The sequence below is a fragment of the Myxocyprinus asiaticus genome, chromosome 10 (genome assembly GCF_019703515.2).
Source record: "Myxocyprinus asiaticus isolate MX2 ecotype Aquarium Trade chromosome 10, UBuf_Myxa_2, whole genome shotgun sequence".
Lineage (NCBI taxonomy): Eukaryota > Metazoa > Chordata > Actinopteri > Cypriniformes > Catostomidae > Myxocyprinus > Myxocyprinus asiaticus.
The window spans coordinates 28,564,805-28,578,136 of NC_059353.1; the positions used below are offsets into that span (position 1 = coordinate 28,564,805).

At 38.5% G+C, this 13,332-nt stretch overlaps 1 protein-coding gene across 1 annotated transcript in view; it reads right to left on the minus strand.

Annotated features, from left to right (window-relative positions):
• The window catches only part of klf7b (Kruppel-like factor 7b), a 62,043-nt gene that overhangs the window by 14,486 nt on the left and 34,225 nt on the right, over window positions 1-13,332 (minus strand). The window contains exon 2 of the mRNA XM_051708750.1: window positions 3,774-4,383. Within this exon, the coding sequence (XP_051564710.1) occupies window positions 3,774-4,383 (610 nt within the window). The remainder of the gene's footprint in view (window positions 1-3,773; window positions 4,384-13,332) is intronic.

Sequence of the window (13,332 nt, forward strand, 5' to 3'; positions counted from 1 at the left end):
CTGAAAAGACAAATTTACATCTTTGTGAGAACTAAGTCTTTAAATAGCTTGACCAGCAAGGTCAACCAGCTTCACCAAAATGAATAAGATTTGCTGGTAAACATCTTGGTTATGCTAGTCCACTGCTAGACCAGCATAAACCAGTCTGGACTAGCATGGAAATAATAGCTGGCCTAAGATGGTCTTTTTAGCAGGGATGTGTCTGGTTCTCCAAGGCTGACTCTGGATACTGAAATAGAAAGACCAAAGAGATGGATAGAAATGATTACAGGCCATATGACACTATTTTCCTTTTCTTTTCTTTTTTAAAGAAAATATGAGCCAATTAGATGTGGAGAAAATGGAAGGTATTAGCTTTTGCTGTATTTTTTTTTATTGCAAAAATGTATGCAGTTGATATGAGTGCACATATTGCAGTTATGAAATCAAAATCTCTTCATCTTATTGTTTTTATCTAGTTTTTTTAAACTAGGGTTCTAGGTTTATGATGCAAGATTAGGTAAATTATGACAAGGATTACATAATTTCGGTTTTACCGCTATATTGCTCACTTGGTTCTCAAAGTCTCTAATGATGCAACACAAAGGAAAGAATGACATGGCAGCAGTGACAAGGAAAATTGTTGTGAAGCATCTGACCATTTCCTCTTTCCATCCCTTCATCCATATTTTTCTTTCATTAATTCTGATGACAAAGACAAGAGGATTTTCAAGTATAATGCAATTTACTTGCCCTTTTTTCCTTGCACTATTTCACCTTTGGGAATACTGCAAACAAGCAGTGGGCCAGATCACTTTTCTTTTACATCCCTCATCCTTCTCTACCACGTAAGATGCACACAAACAAACAGTGGGTCAAAGTGCCTTGAGGTTTATTTTATTATGTTTGCCTGTCCTTGAGCTTGTCCAATTTATAAAATCAGTTGGAGAAAATATTGCTGTGTCTGCTCTTGTGTCTGTGACTGCTACAAGTGCACAGGAAGAACGTCTCTGTGTCATTTGGAAAGTGACGGGGCCGCAGGTGTGAGATGGCAAACGTTTCACACTACACTCACAATAATTGGCCAAAGACCCCCTCAAACTCTCTCCCTCCTTATGCCATTACCCCCCTTATTTCTTTCCCTCTTTTGCTGTCTGACAGCAGTGAGGCAGGCTTGGACCTGCAACCACGGCAACAACAACACAGGCCAATTATAACTTGGAGAATCATGGATGCATGATGGAGTCGCCTAGCAACCGGCTGAGAGAAAGAGACAGTTAAAAGGATCCACAGAGAAAGAGTTATCCAGTTGGTCTCCAACCTATGGACACTCCGCAATACCAACCAATTATTGTTTGCTTTAGATATGCATGATGTAGTTGCCTGGCAACCTCAACCATACCCAAAGAGCTGAGGTTGTGGGGAAAGGTTGGATTGATTTGGCATATTGGAGCCTCAATTGGCATCTAGAGCTGCGAATAATCAACCTATTCGTTCTCTCTTCAGCTTTTAATGCTGTCTCCTAGCAACATACCCCTCCAAAATAGCAAACCCCTTCTCTTACGCCAATGTCCTAGGTGCAAATGCTGCAGTTAATTACATTTCCTCAGTCACCTCAAGACATTGTGAGCTATTACATTCTCTAAAGTTTAGCTTTCAGAGGTAGGGCCCAATCATCATCCATTAATTCTTCTCTAGTGGCTCATGTTGCATTTTAAAATGAGCTCTCTCAGATTCTAACCCACTTTCACCATCCAAATCCCATTCAGGGATGTACCATTAACTTCTGCAAACATTGTTGACAAAGCATAGCAGGACCATGTCATTACCACAGGGCTCTACAGTGCGAGCAGTTCACTCACATTTCTGAGTGAATTCTGAATGTGAATTGTTTTTGGCCGCACTAGTGACTTTTGACACCCGAACAAACTCTTGAACATAGGCTATGTATTTTATGTTCAGAATAAAAAAACTACCTTTTAGGAAAATTATGTTTCACATGGCGAATGATTGCTTTTCATTGCTTTTCTAAGACAAAAGAGAAAGTGTGTAAAATTTGTCCAAAATGGACGTGTTCATGGATTCCATCTACACTTTTTAATAGTTAGTCTATGTACACGTACATGGATGTCTTCTGAAATTCTGTCATATCTTGCTGTTTTTTTTAGCATTTCGTGCCATGAGCTTTGCATTTGTAAGATGGTGTGTCAAGTTAAAAATAGTTAAACTTTTAACAAAATTTCGAGATCCCTGTGTTCTATTCCAATCCATTGCCCTTTTTCAATGCATCCCAATGTGATATTAATTGAGATTATAATTGAGTCATGCAGATGTTGCTCGGTTATCTTGCAGGAGTGTCCAGTCAAGTAACTTAATGAATATTCATGAGCAATGCCTTCATCATAGTAGGATTTGTTAATTTGACAGCTAATTAACACACATTTAACGTCTACCTTTCAGCCAAAAAGATACGTGGCGAACAAAACATAACACAGCTAATTTTCATGGATAATGTCTTCACTTTAGATTGATTTGTAAATTACATTATACAAAAATGTGAGGTAATTCATGTGTGCTTTAGAGAAGATATACTGTCAAATTTATAACTTTCAACAATAAAAACATTAACAAATATTAAAGTATAATGATTAAGATCATCATATACAATTTGCTCAAACAGTTATGAATGTCAGTTATGAAAGTTTGATTCATATATTTTAATACATATATATTTTTATGTAAAAACTACTATTTGTATGTAATTTAAATAATGTTTTCATGTAATAACTACTGATTTATAATTATGATCTGCATTATACAATGACTAATGAAGGTTTTTATAAAGTGTTACCAATATCAAGTATATTCCTAATTTAACATTCGTTAAAAAACTGAACTTCGACTGTGGGCATGGAGTGCTCCTAAACACAAAGGTAGCAATGTTACCCTAGAGTTCTGTACCATGTAAGGTTCTCTTAAACCCTGTTGTAATCTTAATCTCCATGTTTCACTAATCTATGGAAATAATAACAGAATAAAGAGGATTAAGCTAATTAAATGAATTAATCCATCTCGTAATAAACACATTATGTAATAAGCCAGCAATCCAAAATGTCTCTTCTTGGTTTTGTTTTATTTTCCCCCTTTTCTTGCTGAATCTTATTTTCCCACCTTTCTTCAAAAGCAAGAGCGCCGTCTATATGCTAGAATCAGCCTGAAAGCAATTAGCATCACTAGCGTTCCCTGGAACCTGCCGAGTCAACAGCTGGCCACATGGGCCAGATACGCTGCATTGAGGCCACCGTCACAGTAGGTTTCAGGGGCATGGCAGAGTGAAACACACTCTCAAGTTCAGAAAGAGGGCAGAAACAGTGGCACCAGAGCGTGCAAGCCTGAATTATCTGGGAAACAAGATTAAGCCCAGTCGGTCTATCAACACCTTGCAATTACTGACTGCACTGGCAGGTTTTGAATGGTGTGGCTGGGCTCATTTTAGTTTGAGATTAAGGTGTAGAAGAGAGAAAGGTGAAATCTGCTTTAGGGCTGTGCTGCAAAAATCAAGTTATCTTTACAAGATCTCTTGTGACCCTTCCATAGTATCAGAACCTTGGCAAAGATGATTTTTGAACTCTGCAACTTCATATCATTACATGCAAAATTGCTACAAAGTACACAGCAGAGTTAGGTTTGGTATACCAGGAATGTTTGGTTTGGTTTCTCCAGAAAAGCTACCAAATACTACTAGACATGGACAAATACACATGATACGGTGTCTTTGGTGCAGTTTTAGTCACCTGTATGTGTCCTCTGGTGTGCCTTTAGATGGGAGCTTTTTGTGTAAACCTTCCTACAGCCATTAAACTGGCAACGATGGACCCTTTTTTTGTTCTCAGGGATGTCCCCTCCGCCTGCTGTCCCCAGTCCTCCTTCTCCATCACTCTGTGCTCGGCGGTTTGATGGTGAAGGTAGCGAATGTGTTGCCACTAGCTTTGCTGCCCCAAGACCCACTTTCTTGGCCACCAGTTTGAGTGTGAGTGTGCCATCGGCTGTGGCGGTAAGAGTCTGAGTGGGCTTAAAGAGGTGACGTCCCAACTCGGGTGAGGAAGGTGGTGTGAGGGATGTAACAGCGTTTAGCTGGGCAGGATTCACCCCTCCACTGGTCTCTTTCACCCCTGCCTCAGTGCTCTTGATACCGGCCGGGGCGTGGAGATTCTTTGGAAGGGACACAAGCAGAGGTGGCGGACTGGCTTCGTTAACTAAGGTGGGCAGCAAAGGGTCTATCAGGTCCTCGTCACTGTCTCCTTTTATAAAGGCTGGTGTAAGGAGGCAGTCGAGCTCCTCGTCAAAGAGTTCTGAAAGCCTTTTGGGCTCCGTCTGCAGGTACCTCTCCAGCTCCAAACATGTCTGCAAGGAAAAAGTGAAATTAAAAATGAGACCTAAACTTAGAATACTCAGAAGTCTAGTGATGTTTACTGATGTGTAATTTACAAAACACAGTAACTACACATTCTGTCTAAATCGAGTTAAGACTGAAATTAGGTCTCTTAAGGCCAGTTCACACTGCCCCAACAAACGCCAACAGACACCAACACTTTCAACATTCTAAAGTTGGCTGTTGTATTTAAAATGTTGGGAAACAAAACTGTCATGCTCACACTGATCCAACAAACTTGTGTCTTTGCATGTCGTTGTTGGACAAGGAAGAGGTTGCGAATGAAGCCAAACATGCGTGATTTAATACATACATATTAGGTGCAATTAATTAAAAGGGTCATGAAATGGAGAATCAAATTTTCCTTGATATTTAGACATATAAAAGGTAACTGTACTATAAAAACATACTGTACATTTCAGGACTCAAAACATCCTCCTCAGTCTAAAAAGATAATTTATAGTTGCCACCCTGCTGAAACGTCTCGTTTTGAAATCTGTCTGTTCGTGACATCATGAAACATTGCCCATTTGTATTTCCACATCAAACAACATGCATCATCGCACCCTTGACCCCACCCACTAGCGTGCAATTCAAGTGAAGAGAGCAGGCCTTCCGTGGCTAACTATTCCTAACATAACCCATCTGGACTATTTTGGATTATCTTGGAATATATTTATGCACTAGACAGACATCTTTGACCACTTGATACATATCTTGTGCCGCTTTTAAAAGATGCAGTGTCAAGTTACAACTCTGGACGGTAGAAGCAATTCTCTTTCATTTTGCTGCTACTTGTGTTGCTTTGAGCACAAACACATCATGGACACGTTCTTTCGCACATCTGCACTATTTTTAATTGTTGGTGTATGTAAACATAGGATGTCTTTGACGATGGACGTCTTCGACTGTTTCGGTGTGTTTCCGCCTCAGTGCGCCTCAGTGCAATTCAAGCTTTGCAAAGGAACTGTTACTGAATGAGGGGGCATCTAAAAACACTTCAAAAACCTAAGTAAACCGTTTCATGTATATTTCAAATGTCATGACTATTTGATAGTTTATGGTGCTGAGTGTTGACAGTTGTGCTTGAGATGAACAGTTTAATATATTCAGCTGCAATATGTTAGATGTGATTTGTGTAAACCCAGCAATTTTGTTTTATAATGTTCTTCTGATTAAGTTAGCTGGATTTGAGGGGTTGCATGATGTTAGCCAATCAGAACAGTGTACATTGAAGTTTTAAGGAGGCACTTAGGGCAAAACCGAGTGTTTCAGACATAGGGCCAAAAACAGGGTGGAAAATGATCATGTATTACTAATTTGTGACTGTTTTGATACAAAAAAAAACTTTCATAACATTATCAGTGGACCTCAGGGAAGATAATACAATTATAAAAAATAGCACTTCATGACCCCTTTAAACATGTTTAGCATGTAGAGACATTAAGCTATAAACTATTAAACACAACTACGTTTTGAGTTTTCTGGGAACTAATTCATTCTGAGAGACAGCAATTATAAAAAACATTATAAAAAATTAAATTTTATACAAGGTTTGTCCACAAAATGTGGGGAAAGTGAATATTTTATAATATTGCAGATATAAGTTAATATTATTGCAGATTTGCATTTAGTCCAGTGTTTGCAGTTTTTGTGTGATTTGACACCGTTTGAGAAATAAAGCTCAAACAATTTAGCTACAAAAATTGTATTAATCGTGACTGACAGTTGCGGCCACGCACGTTCATTTTCTATGAGCAGGCATTTACCTAATTTTAATGGCAACGGTTCGCGCTGAAGTCAGATTACGTCAGAGTGTGTTGGAAAATCATACCAGACTGCTCAAACATTCAAAGACACGACAAACGCAGATTGAACATGTTAAATCTGTGAAATCAGACATCAACGAATGGCAACAAATGCCAACAGGGTGAACACACTGATCCAACAAAACTTAACAAACGTGTTTGTTGGTGTTTGTTGGGGCAGTGTGAACTGGCCTTTAGGCCACATTCACCCTAACTTGTTTTAGTTTGAAAAGGCATGGATTTTGCTACATTTATGCCTCTCATCCACACTGGAACAGCGTTTTCTTCCATACCCCAATAAAAGAAAACCATTAAAGGTGTTTAAATGACCTTACATGTTTTTGGCTTATCAAGCATAATCACTGACCACGTTTACATGCACTTAAGAAAACTGTTTATTCCTGGGTCTTTGCACTAAATGGCATTCTGAAACGTCATGAAAACAAGAACACTGATTTCCTTATGCCTTTTAAGGGATTAAACCCAGGGACCCAGGTTTCTCCCGAAGAACGCAGCTTAATGTGGCCATGTAAACACAAAAGTGCCATTCTAACAGGTTTTTGATGAGTGCGCATTTGTGTGAACAGACCGGATAACAAATGTCATAGGATGGAGTCCAACAACAAGTTAACAAAGTGGAAAGAATTCAACATTTCTGGGAGTACAGTGGGAAAAGCACATTCACTATAAACTATACCCATTTATACACACCAATGGAAAATATAGACAGTCCCACACATTCAAGTATGGTACGCTGGGGGAATCCCAGTGTTTTACATAAGGGAAACCCCACTATTGAAGCGCAATTCTAATAAAAATTCAAGAAAAAGTTGGGTTACAAACTCAGCAACAACTCTGGATACCATATTTGTTATTTACACAAGCATTGCTGGGAACATACGTTGCTGTGGAGAAATCTGCATATTGACCTAGCTGCATGTATGTGGAAGTAAAGAGATTGCCGCTTATAAAGTGCATGTAAACCGGAACTCTGCTTTTTTGCAATAACTCGCTTTCTGGTGTTCATGTAAACATAGTCACTGTAAGATCAGGCATGATCATGCTCAATGTTGCCGTAGCTACTGCGTTTTGCCTTTGTTGGGCAGTTTATAAAGTACATGTTAAAGATATGTTCCGAGTTCAATACAAGTTAAGCTAAATCGACTGCATTTGTGGTATAATGTTGACTACCACAAAAATTCATTTCGATTCGTTCCTCCTTAAAAAAAGAACGAAAAATCAAGGTTACAGCGAGGCCCTTACAATGGAAGTGAATGAGGACAATTAAAGTGAACGTGGCCAATTTTTGGAGGGTTTAAACACAGAAATGTGAAGCTTATAATTTTCTAAAAACACTTGCATTAATTCTTCTGTTAAAACTTGTGTATTTTTTGAGCTGTAAATTTGTTTAAATTGTCATTTTTACAGTCATTTTAGGGTTTGTTGACATAACACTGTCATGATAATGAAGTTGTAAAATTGGCTATAACTTAACAGGAAAGGTTTGTAAGAAAAGGTTTGTAAGTGATTGTATCACACTAAAATCATGTTAACAGACACATCCTTTATGTCTTGTGGTTATACCTTTGAAAAAGTGAGTATTTTAACGTAAAAAATACTTCCATTGTAAATGCCTCACTGGAATCTCGATTTTTGCCTTTTTTTCTTTTTTTTTTAAAGAAAAGGAGGAACGAGTCAAAAATAAATTTTTGTGGTAATCATCATTATGCCACAAATGCTTTAGATTGAGCTTAACTTGTATTGAACCCTGAACAAAGTCTGAATCAACACTGTCAGCTACAGATGAATGTTCTACAATGAAACACACTTGCCACATCAACACGTTTCTGGTTAACTGCTTGGGGTTGGTTCAGTTGGTCACACTTTGGAAGGTGTAAATGATTACACCTGCTACATGGAGACTTTTGCACAGAAAAATTTGTGCAGCTGGGGGGCAGGATTTTCTAGGAGAGAAACTGAGCATTCATGGAATTTGTATTACTCTTGCTGCGGTTGAGGGAATAGTATTTACGTATCTGTGTGGCATAGCGTAATTCGTAAGGTGCTTTACTCCACCTTATTGTGCAAGAAATGACTGTATTATTTAAGATACATCTTTCCCTCACTTTGGTTTTTCCTCTGATGAATACTTTGGCAGACAGAGGGTGGATGGAAGAGAGAGAAAGACAGCACAATCATGGCTCATTGACTGCCTACTCAGCAGTTTCTTTTTCAGCGGTTTAACAACATTGTTCCCCAGTCACAGTGGCCAGTTTGAATATCAGAGACTTCTGTTTGGTGTGTTGCATAAAAGCACTTCAGCAGTCAAATGACAGTATAAATGTCAGGTGTAAATTACCGATGGCTTAAATGCACTACCTCAAAGGAATAGTTAACATTTTTTTTTTTTAATTATGTCCTAATTTACTCACCCTTTCATTGTATGGAAAAAAGATTAAATGAAAGTGAATGGTGACTGAAACTAACATCTCCTTTCGCGTTCTTCAGAAGAAATAAGGCAAATGGGTTTGGACCATAAATCAGAAGGCTTTCTTTAAGGTTACTCTTTCAAACAAAACCTCCAAAAGACCTTTCAGTTGCATTTCTAATGCAACACAATTCCAGCTACTGCTTCAGTCAAATATTGACCATTAAATTAAGCTGAAGCCAAATGGTTGCTGTGCACTTTCCTTGACCTTGCTGGTGACACTGAAAGAATGATACTGCTAATACTGTTGCTACAATTTGACTCATGTTATGCAACACAGATTGACTTCAACATATATTAAAATAACAAAAAATAGAAAAAAGTCCACTGCACCAGCTATAATTTACCCCTGCAATCTCTCCATGTGAGCTGTACGTTAATTTATGATTCTGCTCGGTACCTGCAAAGTACATTAATTATCCATACAGACAGAGGCTTTTTATCCATGTGTTAGACAGAGATCCTGGCTGCACTACTGGAATTATTCAATTCTGGTGCATTTTGTAGGGCTTATTACTCTAATAGATGCTCTGAGGACATGCCCAACACATATCAAACAGCTTAAAGAGATAGTTCACCCAAAAATAAAAATTCTGTCATCATATACTCACTCTCATGTTGTTCCAAATCTATATAACCTTCTTTCTTCCATGGAACAAAATAAATGTTAAGCATAATGTTAGCCTCAGTCACCATTCACTTTCAGTGCATCTTTTTTCTTCTTCCATACAATAAAAATTCTGACTGAGGCTAATATTTAGCCAGACAGCTCATTTTGTGTTCTACAGAAGAAAGAAAGTCATACCGAGGGTGAGTAAATTTTGACAGTTTAATTTTTTTTGGTGAATTATCTCTTTAAAGTAACATGCTATGGAGAGATGGTGAGAGGAAGACAGAAGTGTCAAAGAACTTACTGGCATAAGCGCTTTTAAGACAAATCTCAGTTATCTGAGCAACTACATGATATCAGTGCATTGCTGTAGCACAGAAACTAAAAGAAAATGGATGGATTAAGGTGGATCAACTCCATTCTGATCTGGTGTTCACTGATCTTTGCACTAGCTGCTACTATTGAGAGCCCCTTCGTATCCTGCTCACTACGCTCCATCTATTATAAATGTGGTGCCAGGGGGTTCACAGGCAGAGCTACGAGGCAATGTCAGACAAAGACGGGCAGAAAGAGAGGCGAGGGGGAGAATCGCAAAACTGTTATTAGCAAATGTGGCTGCAGTCCAAGCTAGACACAAAGAGGAAATTATCGCCAATCTCTGAGTCAGTTCCTCTCCCTGTCTCCGCTCCCTGCTTGGATAATAAAGTCGGCATATTATCTTAACTAATGTGTTTATTTCTCCACCCGCATCTAACAAACAGTTTTCTTCCCCTCACCCTCTATTTTTGGGGTTGAAATTATGATGATTTTTCTCTCATTCAAATAGATTTTAATTAAAGCATTTTGGCTTTCATCAGATGTCGTTTGAAGTTCTACCTCTTGATGCAAAACCGATCTCTCTCCTGCACTTCTCTTTCTCTCTCTCTCTCTCTCTCTCTCTCTCTCTCTCTCTCTCTCCCTACACAGCATGCGCTGATGACTAATTAGCCACTCAAACGACCCAGTAAAGAGAGGCTCTTTATTCAGTTAATTTGCTGATGGGAAACCTAAGTGTGTGTGTGTGTGTGTGTGTGTGTGTGCATCTGTGTATTTGTATGTGTGTAAGATGTAGTGATTAACCACTTCGCACGTACAATCAAACCAGTGAGATTACACTAGGCTGGGCTCAGAGACGTGCGATCAAACTGTTGTGATCTGCATTTGCACTGCTGTTTACTAGGAGAGAACGACTGAAGCGGGTGTCATAATGAAATAACTGCTCAAATATTATTTTCAACATCACAATATCATAATTTTTTTATGTTACATTCAAATAATCACAAAATACACGTTTAAAGCCGCTACCACTGTTACTGCTGTTTTCTGACGTCAAAAAAGAAGGTATAAATTAGTTAGTCCACTTGAGCTTTCTCCCAGTTCTCCAGTCACTCCACTTCCACTTCTCACCACTTCCAGTGCAACAAAGTGGAAGGGATAGCTTTTGAGAACCATCTTTACTGTGACTCAGAATCCCATGCAGCATTGCAATGTAAACAACATGGCAGCGCAAATATCTGCAATCACATTCGTAATCGCAAATTATCTATCATAATCGATCATTATAAACATCTTAACACCACATTATATGTTTAAAAATATTAAATTCCTTCCTTCAGTATTGCTGCTGTGAAGTGTAAGGCCACATTTTATTTTAATACAGAACGCATTAAATAACTCTTTCTGGAGGACTAATCAGTACAGTAGGAACTCACATGCGAAGAGGTTAAGAACAAGACTGTTGATTTAGTATTTATAGGGAAGACCGGGGCTAGTTGTCTCAAGGGCTATATCTCCATAACGATAAGATTTGGAGTCAAAAGTCGAATTGTGCAAAAATGTGTTTTCTCTAGCAGAGGTTTAGTATGTTGGTTTCAAACACCTAGTTTAAAACCTTAAATTAGAAAATAAATGTTTGTGTGAATTCTACCATCCAAAGCAAATTTTCACTATCATCATATTTTTGTTTTAGCTCTTGGGTAAACAATCGAATATTATCAAACACACTGGCATAGATTAAGGTAGGGTTCAACTTCAGGGTTTAATAAAAGGTCAATGTGTGTTTAATAAACTGTATATTTGGGGCTTGGTTAGCTCAGAATGTAAAGACACTGACTACCATACCTGGAGTCACAAGTTAGAATCCAGGGCGTGGTGAGTGACTCCAGTCAGGCTTCTTAAGCAACCAATTGGCCCGGTTGCTAGGATGGGTAGAGTCACGTTGGGTTAACCTCCTTGTCGCTATAATGTGGTTCTCGCTCTCGGTGGGGCGTGTGGTGAGCTGTGCGTGGATGCCGCGGAGAATAGCGCGGGCCTCCACACGCGCTACATCTCCGCGGAAATGTGCTCAACAAGCCATATGATATGATGCACGAATTGACGGTCTCAGACACAGAGGCTACTGAGATTCATCCTCTGCCTCCTGGATTCACTACACCACCACAAGGTCTTAGAGCGCATTGGGATTTGGGCATTCCAAATTGGGGAGAAAAGGGGATTAAAAAAATAAAAAAATAAACTGTATATTTTTTCCAAGGCATTTCAGTTAAAATGTTTAATAGCTTTTTTGTAGCCAAGACAAGTCATATGGCTATACAGAAATTGACTAACCTGAGAAATATTTACTGGAATTAAAAGTGTGACAACTAGTCTAGTTTTCTGCTATATTCATTAGGGGTGTAATGTAACAAATTTCTCACGGTTCGGTTTGTATCATGGTTGTAGGGTCACGGTTTCAGTACGGTTTGGTATTTGTTATGTTAAAAAAAAAAATTTGCTGCCAAATCCAAAGTAAAAATATTCTATTTGGTAACAAACACTTACAGAGATTTGCCCTCACTACAAATCGCCATGGTTTTACTACAGTAACCATAGTTTAACCATGGTATTTGTAGTAAAATCACAGTAACCACAAAATTAACATGGTTACTGTCATGGTTACAATACTATAGTAAAATCATGGTTACTATATGGAAACTACAGTATTACTGTTGTAAAACAATGGTTTATTGTATCAAAACTATGATTTCTGCCAAGAAATCAATGGTGACAGCAGTCCTTGTTACTTCAGTCATGGCTACTAAAATATTACTATAGTAAATTACTGAATAAAACCATGGTTAATTTTCATTAGTGTCCTTAACTAAAAAAACTTTTCTCTTTCAGAAGTAAAAAACTTTACTAACTCAACATTGAACTTAACACCTACATTTATGCTACATGCATCAACATAAAGTGCATTTCATACTCAACTCAACATATTCAACATTCAACATTCGGAAACCTTTACATCACTATAGAAGGAAAAACCTTGCTGTTAAAATGGATGCTAGAAGGGATATCGTAACGTAATACGAGTGTTTTAATCATACGCGGAAATCACACATCTTCATCAATGGAGTAGTGCAACACAACTTTGGCAATGAACACTCCAAGTGCTTTAGTTTAGTTGTCCGAACGAGTTCCTTAAAGACTGAAGGGAGTGTGTCTGTATGCAGTTTCGGGCTCACCTGCGGCTCTGTGTGTGCCGCATGCTATCTTTCCTCGGGTGATGTCGGCATAAATAATTAATCAAACATTGATGTATTACCAGTATACGGTATTCGCGTTGAGCAATGTCTGCAAACAGTGTCTGTTTTGTAAAGGTTTTATGACCATCGCTGTTGTGATTGACTGCAAAAAGAAAAAGTTCCCAGACAGGAGACATGAATGACGCAGGGGCTTCTCTATCTTGTGGATTGTTTTCTCAGCTTGCCATTTTCAACTTCACACTAACGTGTGCTGAACTGTGATGTCATCAACTGATGTAACATACTTACAGTTAATAGGACAGCTTCTCTCTGTAGAAAGTTGACCCACCTGAAACAGGCAGAGCGTGTCTACAGAGCAATACTGGTGCATTAGCGGAGGTTATAACTGTACATGTCTATTTGGCACTTCATTTTCTTTGCCAAACTGTATGATCCAGATGCGTCATTAA